An 18,511-nucleotide genomic window follows, 5' to 3' on the forward strand; every position below is an offset into this window, starting at 1 on the left:
TGGAGAATCAAACAATACATGCAAAATATAGAAAAGGAAAGAAAAGTACCTTAGAATCCAGCTCTCCTGAGATAGTTGATTACTCATTGACATTTTAGAGGCAATCTTTACATCTGTCTTTATGAATAAATGTGTGCATTATGTAAGTTTTGTTGAATGGGACAGTATCTTGCACATTTTATTGTGGATATCCCGTATCTCTCTTCTGTCCTCCATTGGCACTTCACCCATCTCTGCCTCCTCAACCCCAAACTCAGGTCATCAACATAGTGTGTCACGGGCTCTAGAGTCAGAGAGCTTTGGTTTGAGCTCTGGGTCTGCTATGTACCAGTCGTGTGAGCCTAGGCACATCATTAACCTCCTGTGCGTCAGTTTCTTTTCCTGTTAAATAGGGGTAATAATTGTGTGTATGTATATCTCAGACAGTTGGGAGATACACATTTGTTAATCCATGTAAAGTACTCGGAACAGAGCCCAGCACTTAGAGCTCATTAAGTGGCATCAGTATGCTGCTGCTGCTGCAGTTACTACCACTGTATACACAGGAGTTACTAGGCACAGAGGAAGCAACAAAGGATACAAAAAGATCTTTTGCCTTCAAGAAATTTCTATTCTAATTAGAGAGACCACATAGAAACAAACTAAAAGATAATCAAATTAGAGAATACATAATAGTGCAAAGCATGTTAATTGGCAGGTGAATGGAATAGGCCAGTTGCAGCAGAGTTTATATGTTGAGAGTGCCAGTAAGAGATTATGAATGACGGATATATGAACTGGCTCTTCAAGGCCTGATAGGCATTAAGTGGTCTAGGAGGAGAGAGACCCTCTTCATCCTTAAGCTTGTGGAGCTGTGAAGGCACTGGACCCGAGGGAACAGGAACCCAGGGCTTCTCTCATGGAGAAGTGGGAGGAGAGGAGCTTGGAAAGAAAGTGTGGGGCCTGATTGTCAGCACCACAACCTGTTGGCAGACTTTACATGTGCCCCTTGCAGATGCAATCTACACATATCACCCTGTGGCTTGTCTGTGAGCAAGTCATCTTTGCCTCAGAAACGTTGCTAGATCTTCTTTTACATGGGTGGAAGCTTTTGTGGACAGAAGTGTCCATAAAACCATCAGTCAATTGTGAGAGAGAGAAGAGGTCTTACCTCCTTCTCACCCTGTCCTTGTGCTTTCCATCCTTCTCTTGTCCCCAACCAGCATTAACACTTACACATCAGGGCACAGCATGTCTTCCTGCTTCTTGGCTCCTCTCCTTGGCTGACCTGGGCCCACAGGCACCACAGAGGGTGGGGGCACCTCTGCTGCCACTGCCAGCACGTGTTCCTCTCTCTCCTGTCCTTGGCACCCTTGTGCGGTGGGTGTGTTGTGCAGCATTGTGCAGACCCAGCCTTTTAATAACTGTGCTCACAGGGGTAAGCGGGAGCGGAGCCTCTCTTTCTCAAGGAAGCTGGCCTTTTTCTTGTGCTTATTCAAGATGGAAGGCTGCTCTCCCATCTCAAGACCGGCCGCCTCTGTGTGCACCACATCATCGTGCCTTTCTTTCCTTGTGGACTTTTCAACCAGATGCTGGCCAAAGAGCATTGTACAAAGGAGACACAGACCAAAGGTTTATCACATCCTCATTCTGACAGGTTTAAATAGAAGAACAGTGTTTACCATGTCTCCAGTGCTGTGAGTTTTTGTGTTTTTAAAGACTAATTGTGAGCCCTGCTGAAAGGTTTGTGTAGGAAGGAACACTTCTTTTTTCCTCTTCATTTTAAACAGCAGCACTAGTTGGCATGACAACCTGCGCTATTAAAAGTAAAGCAGCAAGCACCGCTTCCTCTGTTTTTCAGAATGAACCCAAGCTGCTAAGGAGGTTTGTTTCTTGAATTTGACTATTAATGGCTCCATTTCGACAGGATATTATGGGGTCCTTTTAGAAGGTTGTGCGTGTCCCCCCTCCATAGGCAAGGCAGCTTTAAAGACAGGAATGGTATTTTTATCTTTCCTGTTGAACTCATATTCATGTGTTTATGGTAAATCTCAACAGCACCATAGTTCTGTGGGTAGAACTGTCTGACTAGTGATTGTACCAAAAGGACATTTACACCTCCCTAACCTAAATGCTTATTTAATCAGGGAGCACAGTGAAAAGCATTGCACATCTAACAACGTCTGCTTGCCAGGCCCACCATTTGTTTAAAGTTCAGCATTGCATGCAGTCCCGCTTGTACTGCAGAAACCCAGCCTTGAGCTAGGTGCCAAGGTTTCTAGAAGGTATCAGTGGGCATGACACAAATGGAGCCGTAGACTTCTGAGAAATCAAGGCAGGGTGTTTGGCTAATGCTAGGTGGTCCATAACAACTTGCTGAATGCACCAGTGCTTCAAAGCCAGTGTGCACCCTCATCCTGCCCCCTTTTCTTTGGTTTTAGAGGTCCCTAGATTTGCAAGGAAGTGTATCTTCCCCAGGCAGGCCCAAAGGTTAAAGGTCATTGAGTGGAAAATGGGCAGCAGACTAAGGGATGGGCCTGGCTTGGGGCAGAGCACCTGGACAGTTCCCAGCTCTGGTCCAGCTTTGTGAGTCGGCTCAATAGGAACCATCTTCACCATTTTTGCATGACACCCTGCCCCAAAGAATGTCAGCCTCTGACATGGCCCCTGGGATCTCCGTTCTCACCATTATGGAAATGTTCTTTCGAATTAAGCATTGCTTTCTTAACGTGGTCCTCAATGAAAATGCGAACATGCTTGAGAGGAATGGAAGGGGTTTAAACTCTTAGGGTAGCATTGTTCAGAGAAACAAGGAATCTGGTATATACCTCATGGTTTTGTTTTAGTTCTTTGTTTAAAAATTTTTTTTAATATGCCATATTAACCTTTTTAAAGTGTAAAATTCAGTTGCATTTAATTACATTCACGATGTTGTGCAACCATCATCACTATCTATTTCCACATTTTTCCATCATCCCAAACAGAAATTCTGTACCCATCAAGCAATAACTTTTCATTCTCTCCTTCCCGATACCCTAGTAACCTCTAACCTAATTTTTGTCTTTATGAATTTACTTATTTTGGGTACCTCATATAAAAGGAATCAGGCAATACTTGCCCTTTTATGTCTGGCTTGCTTCACTTTGCCTAATGTTTTCAAGATTCAGCCATGTTATAACAATATATCTGATAGCATTAATCAGAACTTCATTCCTTTTCATAACTGAATAATATTCCATTGTATGTATATGTTACATTTTGTTTATCCCTTCATCTGTCAGTGGACACCTGGGTTGTGTCTACCTTTTGGCTATTGTGAATAATGCCGCAGTGAATACTGTCCTCGGACTTTCCTTCCTTCTCCTGTCCCCAGCCAACATCAACACTTGCACATAATGACACAGCATGTTTTCCGAGTTCCTTTTTTCAGTTCTTTTGGGTTTGCACCTAGGAGTGGAATTGCTTGATCATATGATAATTCTATGTTTAACTTTTTGAGGAACTGCCAGACTGTTTTTCACAGTGACTGTACCACTTTACATTCTTACCAGCAATACACAGGGTTCTAATTTCTCCACTTCTTCACGAGCTCTTGTTATTTTTAAATTATTATTAATATAGACATTCTGGTAGGTGTGATGTGATATCTCATTGTGGGATTGATTTTCTTTTCCCTAATAACTAATGATGTTGAGCATCTTTTTATGTGCTTATTGGCCATTTGTGTATCTTCTTCGGTGAAACTACTATTCAAGTCTTTTGCCTATTTTAAAGTCTAAATAATAAACTCTGGTCAGCTATATTTTTAGAGATACCACACCTGCTTTTTTTTTTGTAGAGATGAGACTGTAGAAATCAGCTTGGGCTGGTCTCAGACTCTTGGCCTCAAGTGATCCTCCTGTCTTGGCTTCCTAAATGCTAGGATTACAGGCATGAGCTACCATGCCCTGCTTCACTTTCTTGAAATGTCTTTTGATGTGCAAAAGTTTTAAATCTTGATTAAGTCCAGTGTATCTATTTTTTATTTTGTTGCTTATGCCATTGGTGTCATAACTAAGAATCCATTGCCAAATCCAAGGTCATGAAGGTTTACTCCTTTGTTTTCCTCTAAGGATTTTACAGTTTTGCTCTTATATTTGAGCTGTTTGTCCATTTATGGTTTTTTTTTGTATATGGTGTGAGGTAGGAGTCCAACTCCATACTTTTGCATGCGGAAATCCAGTTGTCCTAGCACCATTTGTTGAAAAAACTATTCTTTGCCCTATGCAATGGACTTGGCACCCTTATCAAAAATCAATTGGCCATAAATGTATGAATTTTTTCCTGGAATCTTAATTCTGCTCCTTTGGTCTGTATATGTATCTTTATGTAATACCATACTATTTTAATTTCTGTAGCTTAGTAGTAAGCTTTGAAATCAGAAAGTATGAGTCCTTTAACTTTGTTCTTTTTCCAGTTTGTTTCTGGATCCCTTACAATTCCATGAGTTTGAGGATTGGCTTTTCCATTGCTGAAAAAAAAAAAAAAGTTGAAATTTTGATAGGGATGCATTGAATTTATAGATCACTTTGGATGACATTGCCGTCTCAACAATGCCTCATAGTTTAACATCAGACCTGTGTTATAATCTCAGTTCTGCTACTTTACATGCTGAATATGAACTTGAACAGATTCCATTACCTCTCTGAACCTGTCCCCTTATATGGAAAACATAGAGAATAATAAGATCTACCTTGGAATGTTATTGTGATGATTAAAGAGATAATGTATGTTACTGCAAGAAATGCATGTTACTATTATTATTGGTGGTATTAATAATCTGCTTTCTAATGTAAAAATCTCCTTTGTATGAAATAATAACTCTGGCAGATGATCCTTGACCCTTATATAGGGAAGTACCCATTGTACAGTAAAAAAAAATTCAGCCCTGGAGTCAGGGAGATCTGTGTTCAAATTCTGGCTCTGCCCTTTCCTAGCTGTAAGACTTTGAGAAAGATACTTGGCTACTCTGAGCACCTACCTCAGAGACTGTTAGGAAGCTCAGTAAGATAATGGCTATAATGTAGCTAGCACAGCAATTGATGGGTAATATATATCATTCGATTCCTCTTTGGTTATTAGAAAGGATTGATCTAAAATGAGTTTCCTTGTAATTTCTACCTATTCTGTCTTTTTGGAGCAGTAGGGCAAGTCCAGCCCCACCTCACTGACAGTCTACCAATTTTTTTTTTTTGGTTGGTCTTATTATCTATTTTGAGCAGGTAATATATGCACAAGGGACGTATTGCAACAGAGCCAAGGGGAAACATGAAGAGGAAGTTACTTGCGTATTCTTCTAAAGACTGACTATGAATCCATAGGCCACTATGCATATGTGTGTGTTCCCCTTCAGTGCAAAAGTAGCGTGCCACAGGACGTAAAATCTATGTTTTATCCAGCTCGTGATCTATCCTGAAGATTGTACCAGATTCATGTGTCTAGATCTGCCTCTTTCTTCACAGGTGGGAGAATGTTCCATAGTAAAGATGCCCTGGTGATGGATGGCTCCTTCTCCCTATTGAGTCCACCAAATTTTGAAGACAGTTGTCATATTGTCTTTTTTCCTTCAGCCTAAAGTGCCCCCAGTTCCTTTAGAACAAGGGTCAGCAAATTAAAGGGTCAGGTGCTAAATATTTTAGGCTCCAAAGGCTAAGAGACAAAACCAAGAATAGCATGTAGGTATAACAAGAGAGAAAACAAATTTCTGCAAAATTTTAATCAATGAAACTCAAAATATAATGAGTACAACTTTTGTAACATAGATCCATGAATGAGAAGAATGGGATTGTTTGTGGGGGTAGGGGATAACATTTTGCTTAATTTGGGTTTAAAGTTAATACTCCCTCTCACCAAATTGATGGTGAATGTTCTAAATGCAATTCTTAACTTTTGGGCTCTAAAAACAAGCAGTAGGTCACATTGGGCCCTCAGGCCATAGCTCAGCGACCCTGCTTCAGTCCTTTCTGCTATGTCATCATCTCCAGTCTTGGCAACTCCAGTACTCCTCCCTGCCTCCATGTTTGCTGTGGCCCTCCTTAAAGGATCTCCAAAAGAATGGATCCCAATTCTCTGTCCAGCCTTCATTCAAGCATTTACTGTGCGACTATTTTGTACATGGTATGTCCCAGGCTGCTGCACTCTCAACTCCTTACTTCCTCCCTTAGTCCTGGCATGGGCTAAGTGGTAGCCATGGTTGAAGGGTTAAAAGCCAGTGCCCCAAGCTAGGGAAGAGAGACTGAAAAGACCAAAAGGTGAGAGGCAATTAAGGAGACAGGAGGAATGGAATGCCCATTTTGTGAATTCACTGCATTTTGCAAGGAACAGCTACAGTGGCAAAGCAGCGGATGGAGTAGTATTTGAGTAGGACCCCAGAGACCCCTTACTCAGCGTGCAAGCTTGGTCTACTTGATTTGTAGAGTTGAGAGGAGAGCATGCGAGAAAACTGCATCCAGCATTCAAATTCTATAATAAAGCCTGTGACCTTTGAAAACAACCCACTCTACTCCTCTCACCGTGGTCAGAGGCAATGATATCCTTTAAGTGTTTGCCAAAGCAATAAAACTCTGAGACTTCCCTGCTTGGAGCAGTATTGCTGTTTTAAAGCAAAAAGAGAAATGGGAAGAGGTGGGGCATGGATACATTTGCTTTATTTCCAATATAAAGAGAGAAAACTTGGGCAAGCTTTGATGTCTATGTTTTCTCCAAACTTGGGGCGAGGAGGGGGACTTTTATTTGTAGCCAAGAGTCCTGTAAGTATGCCTTTTAGAAGCTTTTCCTGGACCCAGGCCCCTAAAGATAGACCTCTCAAACTCCGTTTTAATTTGTACTTTCATTTTTAGTTAATTTAGGAGTGCCAAGCACGGTGGCTCACACCTGTAATCCCAGCACTTTGGGAGGCCAAGGCAGGCATATATCACCTGAGGTCAGGAGGTTGAGACCAGCCCAGTCAACATAGCGAAACCCTGTCTCTACTAAAAATACAAACGTAGCCAGGCATGGTGGTGCACGCCTGTAATCCCAGCTATTTGGGAGGCTGAGGCAAGAGAATCACTTGAACCCAGGAGGTGGAGGTTGCAGTGAGCCGAGATCATGCCATTGCACTCCAGCCTAGGCAACAAGAGCAAAACTCTATCTAACAACAACAATAAAAAATTTAGGAGTAAGAGCTCTGAACTGAGGATCATGAGATGTTGGCTCTGACTCCTGTCTCCTCTCTGGGTCTTAGTTTCGATATCTGTAAAGTAAGAATGGGATCAGATAATCTCAAAGTCCTCAAATTGCTCTGTGATTCTGTCAGTCTGTGGGTCTAAGATGATGGCCCAAAATGTTTGAATAGCTTACAGAGTTTTTTATTGCTAAAAGTTAAGGAAGTGAAATATTTTGTATATATCATGTTTAAAAACAATCAGCTACATAACTGCAAGGAATTTGATTAACTGACTCGTGAAGTATACACGATATGGAAGAGAAAGTCTCCCTGATGAACTGAAGGATCTATGTCATAAGAACTTTTAGGATGTGGCTGACTTGTCTATGAGGTAAATAATGATGACAGTTCACTATGCTATTTGTTGTCTTTTAATAGTGATGAATTTTGGACGTAGACTTCAGGCTAAATTTGAGGGGTGTCTGATTATTTTATTTCTGCCCCCTCCCCAGTGGGATTTGGATGCAGAATCTTACTCTTGAATTCCAAAAATAGACTTTGGCTTTGCTGTGCTTGTGGTACTGTACAGCTGTCGCTGCCACGCACCCAGTTTGTGTAATTGGGCTTTGTGTACTAGGGAGGTAATTGCTAAATCCCTTTCTGATGCCAGAAAAGCTTCTCATTCCTGGAGCCCCCTCAAAGATGGCTGATTTATGAAAAGCCGGAAAAAGAGACTGGAAAGGCATAAGCTCTTGCTACCAAAAGAAAACATTTTTGCAAGTGACATTTTGACTTGCACTTAAATGATTAGGATGCCATTTAGAGTCTAATTATTGTTCTACCAAATATTCATGGTATTAAATGAATGTTATCTGGGATTAGAGAAGTGGCGGTCATGTGATTACAGCGAATGGACCTATCTTTCCTGGTAGAAATAATACCACTGCCAAATCCATCTTCTTTTCTTGTGAGGGAGGTGATTTGGAGATGTCACCTGCTGTTTTGTGTGGGTGACTCAGGGATCTGCAGCTCTGGACTGGCCCCACTTCGCTTCCGAGGCCCACACTGCCATCCCTCCGCTGGACTCTAGAAGTGGAAAAGGGGCCAGAATCTAGCTCATGCCACTCAAAGACTCCTATTCACACTGCCTTTGCCATCCACTGGCGTGCCCACCCTCATTCCCAGGGGTTCTCATTCTCCCCTTCATCTGCCGTTCAGAACCCTGAAGATCTACTCTTGCTTTGTTTCATAAAAGCCAACCCATCGATAGCCTTCATTGTGGGCCACTCTTTTGAGCATTTCACGTGTATTTCTGCATTTAACCCCCATTACAACCCCATGGCTGGGAGTGAGGAGCTTGGATTAAGCCTAGGCAGCCTGGCCCCAGAACCAGTGCCTTTACCATGTGACTGCTCTTTTTGTCCTCACACCCTGAGACCTGGGCTTGAGTGATTAAAGCACTCTCTTATATATCCCCTATGCACAGAACACCTGCCATCTTCTGAAAAGTCCATTTTCATCAATGCATCTTTTTCACTGGAACCATTATTAAAATGTGAATGCAGCTAGGTACGGTGGCTCAAGCTTGTAATCCCAGCACTTTGGGAGGCCGAGGTGGGCGGATTGCCTGAGGCCAGGAGCTCAAGACCAGCCTGACCAACATGGTGAAATCCCGTCTCTACTAAAAATACAAAAAATTAGCCGGGCCTGGTGGAGGGCGCCTGTAATCCCAGCTACTCGGGAGGCTGAGGCAGGAGAATCGCTTGAACCCAGGAGGCGGAGGTTGCACTGAGCTGAGATTGTGCTACTACACTTCAGCCTGGGTGACAGAGCAAGACCCTGTCTCAAAATAAATAAATATTAAAAAAATTAAAAATGTGAATGCTTTTATTTTATGTTCTCCATCTCCCCACAACATTAAAACTGCAGTTTTTTACTCTGTCACATACACATATGATAGGATTCTTAAAAAGGGATAGGCAAACAGAACTGGGATGAGAAAACAGCCTAAGTGGCAAGGGTTGTAGATAGCAAATGCCCCCAGTGACAACCTACGTTCCTTTTTACCGTGGGTGCATTTTTTTGGCAGGGAGTCTCCTTTTGTAGTTGAGGTATGGTTGACCTGAGCTGCTTAGGGGTTTATGTAATCTTCATGTTTACGGAAACATAGGGGAGGACATGTTATATATCCAGGCAGCATGCCTGGCATCAGCATTTCAGGAGCATCTGAAGCTGTCTGGGCGCTTTTCCAAAGCCGGCGTGCCGTCACTGTATCTCATAAGATGCCAAGAGCCCACTGGCAGGCAGCGCCATCGGCTGTGATGCCAGAGCTCACACACCTCTGAATTGGGGTGGAGGGCTAATTTGTAATTGACCCAGATTTCCTAACTCTCTTTAGGACACCCTCATGGCTTGTTATGGGAGGTGGGTTGTTATTATGAGAAAGAGGTCCAAACTAGGAGGGAACTGGGAGAGTTGCTACCTGTAGAGGAAACACAGGACTCATGTAATCTTTGTCGATTGAGAACTTTGCGATGGGCCGGAGACATGGCACCACTGGCTGCCGTGGTGCTGGTGGATATTGTGGGATCAGTAAAGTTGATTGACACTTCTACTAGCTGGAAAGGTCTCAGTCCTTAGTAGCCTCAAGCAAGCATCCCCATTAGCAGCAAAAAAAATATTGCTGAGTCTCTGAAACAGTTCAAGAAGCATGTGGCCTTTTTAGGGGCCTTTTATTTAGTTGTCCTTTGTTTTCTGCAGCATGAGTGGGCCTGATAAGTGAAGTGTGAGTGGCACGATATAATTAAAGTTTCAGAGGCAGTAGTGTTGTGGTGAAGAGCTCAGTCTCTGGAACCAGACCGCTTCACTCCCATCTGGCCCCACTACCAACTCTGAGGCCCGTGTACCCCCTTAACAACTCTGCACCTCAGTTTCCTCACCTGCAAATGGACGATGATAAAGGGACCTACCTGCCTTGTACTTTGCAGGGCCCTTAGGGTCACCCAATGAGGCAATGCTTGTAAAGTAATTAAAATAGTGCCTGGCTACAGAGTGTTACCACACTTGTTAAATAAAGAATAGGCATACATTCTGGTCCAGTTCTGTAAAGTTGTGCCCTATTCTCAAGGGTCTCAGATTGAATCCTTTTCTAAAATGAGGAAACATTTCATAAAGTTTTGTAAATATTTTGTAAAGATATTTATTTCTGATATAATGCATTGTAAATTTGAGTTTTCATACATTGAATCTGGGTAAAGTGATAGGTATGATACAATTTGCTGTGTTTCCATTCCTAATGTAAGAATGTTAAAATTTTTAAAAAGGAATAATAGCTAACCTTTGTTTAGTATTCACTAGCCTGTTTCTGAGGAGCTATTTCCTGTGGCATTGTATGTAGTAACTAATTTAATCTTAGTAACTCTGCATGAATTACTGTCATAGTTCCCATTTACAGTGAGGAATCTAGGCACACAGGGGTTAATTGCTTGCCTGAATTCACACACCCAATCTGTTGTGCACCTTGATACTGTATTTCTAGCTGCCATTCAGGTTGTGTATTCCCTATTCTGAAGGGTTCTCAGGCAGAAGCTCTACAACTTGTTGGGGGCTGGAAGGTAGGGGTTGTTACAGGAGGAGCCTGAAGCGTTTGATTGGGCATACCTTCAGGGCCTTGGCTGTAGGTGACTAACCAGACTTGCTAAGCAGAAAAGGAACTTATCCATCTGCACTGCTAAGCTCACCAGTTCCACCAGAGGCTGAAGAAGAGACTGGAACAGATTCAGGGAGACAAGGGCCCTGCCCCAATTTGGGAGGCCCCAGCTCACTTAGGTTGCTTGGAACGAGGTCCAGAGGCCCCTTCCCTGTCTCCCTACCTGCAGATTCGGAGGCTGGCAGGAGCCTGTGATTGGCTGTCTGTGTGCCACACGTGTGCCACATTCCTATCGCTTCTCTTCTTGGGAGTGCCAGCTCTTCCCCCCTGCCAAAATCAGAAGAGTTTTGAAGTAACAGGCAGCCAGAATGACAAGGGCCCTCTCCTTTGAGGGCTTCATCTAGATGCTTCCCAAGTGATCTGCCAGCCACAGGATCGCGTGATTCTACTCCTCTTGAGGACTGGGGCTGTTTTTCTTTCCTGTAGCACCTGGAACGCAGCTCTGTACCAATTAGGCCTCCGGTGAATGTGCTTCACAGAGTTTAATGAGGCTGTTAGCCTTTGGCATGCAAGAAAAGAAGGGTGCACACTTATTTATAGCATCTAGCTTTTTGATTCAGAACAGACTGTTTCAGCTGCCGAGCTCCTTTTGTTGATCAGGAAAACAGTTGATATTTATCATTCCTCTTAGCAAAAGGAGGTTAAAAACCATTTAAGCATATAAATGTTTAAGTACTTAGTGTTTAAGTACTTACTAAGTATATTTAAGTACTTAGTGGTGTTATTGCAACGTATTGGTTGAGTAGGGCTGTTAGAACAATCCTCATTTTTGATTATCTACCATCTCTCCACATACTGGCTCCCATGTCTCATTTCAGCCACAGTGATCATTCTCATCTCCTCCTCCTCCATCGTCCCTCATCCCCATCCCCAAGTCAGTTTCTAGGCACTGCTGGCTTTTCACTGCTTAGCATCCTCCATCACACCTGTCCTCTCCCACTTAGTCCCAGCCCATGCTGGGTTAGGTCTCTCCCGCCACCCTGTCTTGCCTACTTGATCTCAGCACGCTGCTTTCATTTCTCCCTCCCTGCTGTGCTCCTTAAAGGCACAGTGACGCCTTCCTCAGTACAGCAAAGCAGCTAAGAGGGCCCTGGGTTCAGGTTCAGATTCCAGGTCTGCTGCTTGGTGTCCGCACTAGTGAGGAGTATATTCAGATGTAATTAACAAAACCAGCATGCAGTGGCTTAGCCAAAGAGGAATTTATTTCGTTCCCCCTACAAGAAGCCTGTGAGAGGCTGGAGCAACAGCTGCAGTACCTCATGGCATCAGGGCCACGCGCTTTCTCTTTCTGCTCAGTGTGCCTGGCCACCCTACTTCCGGCTTTGAAGGGGCAGGGCTGAGGGCAAAGTGTGTGCTGGCAGAGAATGCCCTGCTTTTAAAGGACTCTCCTGGAGGCCTCGCCCAGCCACGCCTGCCAATGTCCCATGGCGTAGGATGAGGCCCGCAGCCAGCCCTGAGCTGAACACATTGCCCATGTTCACCTTGCTCAAGGTCTTCGGATGCCCACCCTGTGTCATCACCAAGCACTAGGTGCTTATTAATGCTCAGTACTTGCTTTTAAATAGAATATGTTTTTGTCAGAACAGCTTTTCACAGTAAACCAACTAGCATGATATTTACTGTGTGACCTCTGTATATGCCATTTAAAATTCTAGAATTCTTTTCTCTCCTCTCCCACCACCTCACTTTACCTTTACCCATTTATCACCTTCGCTGCGGCTCCTTGTCTCCAGGTCCCCAGCTCCTTGCCCTCCTTCCTTGACTGTCCATGAATCCTGAGCATCCCATCATTTTCCTCTGCTCCTGCACTGGCCACCTAGCAGCACGAGAGAAGGTGGCAACACCGTGGTGCAGGCTCCACTGCGTGGTCGCACCAGTCTCTGAGCTGACCCTGCTGTGAGCTTTCTGTCCTCTTTGGTGGAGGGGGCTTTTGTTGTTGTTTAAACCTTTTCTATTTTTTTGCATTGTTTTCCTTTTTCTTTCTTTTCTTTTTTTTTTCTGAGACAGGGTGGTCTTGCTCTGTTGCCCAGGCTGGAATGTAGTGGTATGATCACAGCTCGCTGCAGCCTCGGCCTCCTGGGCTCAAGCTATTCTCCCTCCTCAGCCGCCTGAGTAACTGGGACTACAGGTGTGCACTACCACACCCAGCTAATTTTTACTAATTTTTTTGTAGAGACGGAGGTCTCGCTATGTTGCTTTAGCTGATCTCGAACTCCTGGCCTCAAGTGATCCTCCTGCCTCAGCCTCCCTAGTGCTGGGATTACAGGTGTGAGCCACTGCGCCCAGCCGCCTCTGTTCTTTTTAAAACCTCCTGCCATTATTCTTTTCTTTTCCTCCCAGCACCCACCTCATTCCATCTTTACAGAGAAAACTGGCTGGGCCCGACAGCACCTGCCATTCTGTCCTCCTTATCTGGAGGATCTTGCCTCTCTAAGAGAAGGCCTCTCAGCAGGGATACATTTGTTCCGGGGACCTGGCTCTCTCTAGTCTTCTGGGACCTAATTTATCTTCCCAGACTCCTCACTCTGTATGCTCATTCTGCTCATGTTAGCGAGAGGCTTGAGTTGCCTCTATGAAAAATTAAGCACATAGATAAAAAGCCTTTCTTCACCCCACACATCCTTCCTTCATGCCTCATCTCCATCTTTTCTTTGCTTATCGGTCCCCATGGCCTGTGTTCTCCTCCCATGTCCCCTAAAGCCACACTTGCAGAGCTCGTCCCCCAATCGATTGCGATGGCTTCTTGGCCTCCGTTGCCGCTGGCCCCATTGGCCCCTTCCCAGGTCCCTCTCTGTGTTGTGGCACTGCTGCATGCCCTCCCACCCAGTTCCCTTCTTCGCCCTCCTTTCCAGATCCCTTTTCTCTCCCTTTCCACGGTCTGGCCCCTCTGCCTTCCCTCTGAATACTCTTCTGGACTGATCTGATCTCTTCCAGTAACTTCAGCTCTTTTCTCAAATGTTTGTCTTCTGTTAGATCTTTTTCTTGAGGTCCCAGAATGTCTCTGGTAAATTACCTCATGATGCCTCGAATTCAGTATTTCCCATGTCAAACTCGTTCATGACAGCTTCCTTCCCCATTCTTCCTTTCTCCTAAAAAAAAAAAAAAAAACTCCCCTTCTCTCCCTCTCTCTCAAACACACACACACACTCTCTCTCTCTCTCTCTCTCTCACACACACACACACACTCTCTCTCTCTCTCTCTCGCACTCGTGGATACACAAGGACCTTCTGTGGTATGGATTTTCCTCCAGGTATGCAAGCCAGAAACTTTGGGCACCTCCTGTGCCTCCCCAGTCCCCGCATGTTTCCACAGGTGACCCATCCTTGCTGATTTGACCTCGGATACATTTCTTGATTCTGAAACCCCTGGACCATTCTATCCACTTTGTTCCTGGCCTGCCTCCGTTAAGGTCTTCCACCTCACCCCACTCACCCCAGTCCCCCACGATCTTCCTAAAGTTCTAACGTCATCATGTCACTCTGTGCAGGGACCAGAGGCTCCTTGCTGACTGAGAGGGAAGTCTGTTTGTAGATTACTCACCATGGCAGGTAGTGCACCAGTACTGAGAAGATAAAGAAGCTGTGGTTTCTGCCTTTGATGATGTCTCATAGTGGGGCTGGGCTGGGCTGGGGAAGGCCCAGCTCAGTTTCCGTTCTCCCTGATGCCATTCCTGATTCCTGGGATCACTTCACCACAGTCCTGTTTCTCACCCTGGGGGCACTCCTGAGTTTGGCTTTGTCTTTGTGTTGTTGGTGTATTTGCCTCTTTTCCTGTGCCAGATACAAAGCTACTTGAGGGCAGGGATTGTCACAGCTTTGGTCAATTGTGGGTTGTCCTGGCCACCAGCATGGTGCATCATCCTGTGTGGGGACTCCGTAGGAGCCGTTTCGTGGTGGATTATGTTTTAAGCATTCAAGGGAAGCAGATTTTATGGGACTTACCTTAGTGTGCATAGACACAAGCTCACACTTGTGCAGTTGTGGCACCCGTGATTCTCAGATGTCTGCATTTGTTTTTCTTTCCCAACCAGTGCCTAGAAAGAGCCATGAAGTTTGCCTTTGAGGAGTTCCACCTGTGGTACCAGTTTGCTCTGTCCCTGATGGCTGCTGGAAAAGTGAGTCCTCTTTGTGATGGGCCGTTTTTTATGCCTATCCTATTAAGGCCAAAGAGATGAATGTCATGGAATTGCACAGAACGATAGACTTTCTGGAAGTGTTTCGAGCCACTCTGGGAAACTATCGTGGTCCGTTCTCAGTGAACAATTAGATTTAATTGTTTGGGGAGCCAAGATGGCCTTATCACTGAGAAGAAAAATTCTGAAATATTTGTCTTTTTCTAGTCATTGTGACTTCATCAGGTGTCATGGACACGGCTTAAACTAGAGCTAATGTTTTACACAGACACCTCCACTCATCTGAGAGTTAAGCCAATTCCTGGAGGGGAAACCTGTTGGTTATCTTGAGCAATGTGTTATATTAGGCAGTGCATGATACTGGGTGAAAATGTGGACTGAGGGAGTCCAATGGCAGGAAGGAAGCTTGGTGCTGCCCTCCCAGCTGAGTGACCCAGGCAAGTTACTGAGTAGCTCAGTTTCCTCAGTAAAATGGAGTAAGAACAACACCTGCTCCATAGATGTGTTATCAGGGGAATGAGATGCTACGCCAGAGGTGTCTAGAGGCGCGCTCCTTGCTGTGTATACACTCAACAGAGGTCGTAGCTATTGTTTTCCTTGCTAATTTGGGCCATTTAGCGAATGAAGCCTGAGATGGAAGATTATTTGAGCTAAGTGAATTCAGAAATTTAGTATTCTGTGCCTTAAATTGGATATTTACCTTTTATAAGAGCAAACTTCCACCATCTTTATGTTTTTCTTAATTTTCCAATAGCTACACAAGTATGGAATGAAATTCAGGTGGCGCCAGGGAAGCATTCCTGCTGGCTTTTAACCCAGTGTACTCCCCAGTCATTCAGAAGCCACAGGCTCTGGTTTTCATGCACTCCAGGCCCCCGCTTGCTTGGGCTTAAAGTTGGACAAGCCCACGAGGAGGCCGCCCTGACCAAAAACCCCTCTGAGAAGGCTGTAGTATTCGGTTCTGTCAAACACTTTGAGTTTCACGGAAATAATCTTCTTTTGCCAAGTCTGCCCGTGCCGTGAAGGTGCTGAAAGAGTGTATCCGCCTGAAGCCAGACGACGCCACCATCCCTCTCCTTGCTGCCAAGCTCTGCATGGGCTCCCTGCACTGGGTGAGTAGGGGCGCCCCCCTCCCTGCTCCTGCAGAGGACTCCAGGCCAGGACTGCCCATTTTTTTCATGTCGAGGCACAGAGAGAAAGCGAGGGTGATTCATCAGCTGTACAAAGACAAGACTGTGTAGAGCCACGGACCGTGGGCCTGGGCCCCTGGCCGCCTCAGGCCTCATCCACTCCCCCAAGGACTGAGGAGTACTCTGGGGTACTCCAGGGGTTTTTTCCTATGGGATTGTTCTTCAGGAATAATAAGATAGAGTTATAATTCATACTCCCATACATCTTGCTTTATTCAAGCAATGTGGGACTGAGAAGAGACACGTCACCGAATTAGCATCCCTGGCTGAGCCTGGTTTGTTTTTGCTTTTGTTTTTGTTTTTGAGACAGGGTCGTGCTCTGTCACCCAGGCTGGAGTGCATGATCATAGCTCACTGCAGCCTCAACCTTTTGGACTTGAGTCATCCTTTCACCTCAGCTTTCTGAGTAGCTGGGACTACAGGTGTGCTCCACTGCACCCGGCTAATTTTTTAATTTTTTTGTAGAGACAGGGTCTCACTCTGTTGCCTAGGCTGGGAGCCTGGCACCTTCTGTAGAGCAAGGAGTCACCCTATATTTCAGCTCATATGTTAAATTCAACTGTCTTCATTTCTCTTCCTTCACATACGTGTTTTTCTTCAAATATTGTTGTTCAAATTTGAATTTGGCAATAGCCTGATTTGTAACAATTCTAGTACCTCAAAAATTCCATCATTTGAGTAGAAAATAGAAAACTCAGTCTAATTGCCGAGATGGTGGTATAGATAATTGCCACATATGATAGAGTTCTAATTTCTTTCCTTTAACTTCATGTCAACATTAGCAATAAAAAGGATTTGCTCAAAAAAGACTGAAGCGTCTTACAGACTCAGGTTGTTCACCCTTATATCCTTGCTCTTTGGTTTTTTCCACATATTCTCACCCAGCAGGAGAAAAGTAAGCCTAGTGAAGAGTGTTCCACTTTAGTTCCATTTTGCTTGGGAAAATGTAGAAAAGATGTTTTGAAAGCACAGGCTCTCACCTGAAACGCACAGTTGTGAAGGCGTAGTGTGGTCATGTGGGTTTTGACAGTTTGGGGCTGTGAGCAGGCAAGGGGATGGCACAGGCGGCTCCAGGAGTGGGCAGGCGGAGGAGTGGACACAACCTTTGCATTTGGAGCATGCCAGTTCCCAGCAGTGACTACCGCCCTCCTCCCAGCTCTGGCTTTATTTCTTACCGTAACATATACATCTTGAAATGCCTTAAATAGACCTCTTTTAAAAATATGTATATATATATAGGAGTAACAAATCTTTTCTGTATATTTTTTTCTTGCATTTTTATTATTAAAATTTCCAAACACCATAAAACTCAAGAGTACATGAACTCCAGTGTCTTATCACCCAGCTTCAATATCATCAACATTTGCCATACTCTGAAGGAACAAATCTTACTATTTTTGCCTCTAATGAATTGTGCACCAGGTCTTATTGTGGGTGTAGTTTACAGGTGCACATTTTCTCATTGGAATCTGTTGGCACGAGGTACATGTGTTGTGGTTTGTAAAATAAGTGGATGGAGTTTTGAAATTTGTAACAGCTCATGGCAAAGAGAATCCAAGCCTAAATGGATTCTTTATATCCTGGGGTGGGTGGGGAGGGGGGAAGAAAGGCTCAAACATAAAATATTTCAAGAACTTTATTCTTTACAAATATATTCAGTTCGACTTCTGATTACCTAGCACAACTTCATTATAGAACCAGTCAGTAAAAAATAAAGATGAAAAAGATAGTCCCCCACCAAATATGAAAGCAACTTTGGAAAAGAAGGCAAATAAGCAGTAAGGAAAACTTTATGGAGAAAAAGCAAGGTAGGAATCCTGCGAACTGTTAGAGAGGCTCAAGAAAGAAAACAGAATCACCAGAGTGGGACTGGGAGATTTGAGAGTCATTTTCAAAGTGACTCATCAGAAATCCAATTTTGGCAGCAGATGCTTATGGGAACTCATGTTAGAAATTCTGCAGGTTGTTGTTGTTTTAAACTTGTCTCATTTTTCAGTTGGAAGAGGCTGAAAAGTTTGCCAAAACTGTCGTTGATGTGGGAGAGAAAACGTCAGAGTTCAAGGCCAAAGGCTACTTAGCTCTGGGGCTCACGTACAGTCTGCAGGCCACTGACGGTGAGAGACGTCCCACCCCCCAGAGCTGCTGAGCTGCAGGGCTGGACTGCCTAAGTCTACACTGCAGGATTCCCACAGTCCCCTTCTGTCTCAGGAGGGTGCAGAAGCTGGGGCATTCTGGTGTGCCGTCCGGTTGGGCCCCTGGTGCTGCTGTCCTCTTTGCTTGGTCTGATGGGAGAATGGGAGGGCAGGGAGGAAGG

General features: G+C 44.5%; 1 protein-coding gene across 5 annotated transcripts in view; it reads left to right on the forward strand.

The window, feature by feature from the left end:
* The window catches only part of TTC7B (tetratricopeptide repeat domain 7B), a 245,935-nt gene that overhangs the window by 113,091 nt on the left and 114,333 nt on the right, over positions 1–18,511 (forward strand). For all 5 annotated transcript variants that reach the window (XM_058429401.1, XM_032179321.2, XM_032179322.2 and 2 more), the window contains 3 exons: positions 14,906–14,989; positions 16,015–16,119; positions 18,194–18,311. In XM_058429401.1, coding sequence (XP_058285384.1) covers positions 14,906–14,989; positions 16,015–16,119; positions 18,194–18,311 — 307 coding nt within the window. The remainder of the gene's footprint in view (positions 1–14,905; positions 14,990–16,014; positions 16,120–18,193; positions 18,312–18,511) is intronic.

This window comes from Hylobates moloch, unplaced genomic scaffold (assembly GCF_009828535.3).
Source record: "Hylobates moloch isolate HMO894 unplaced genomic scaffold, HMol_V3 SCAFFOLD_16, whole genome shotgun sequence".
Taxonomy (NCBI): domain Eukaryota; kingdom Metazoa; phylum Chordata; class Mammalia; order Primates; family Hylobatidae; genus Hylobates; species Hylobates moloch.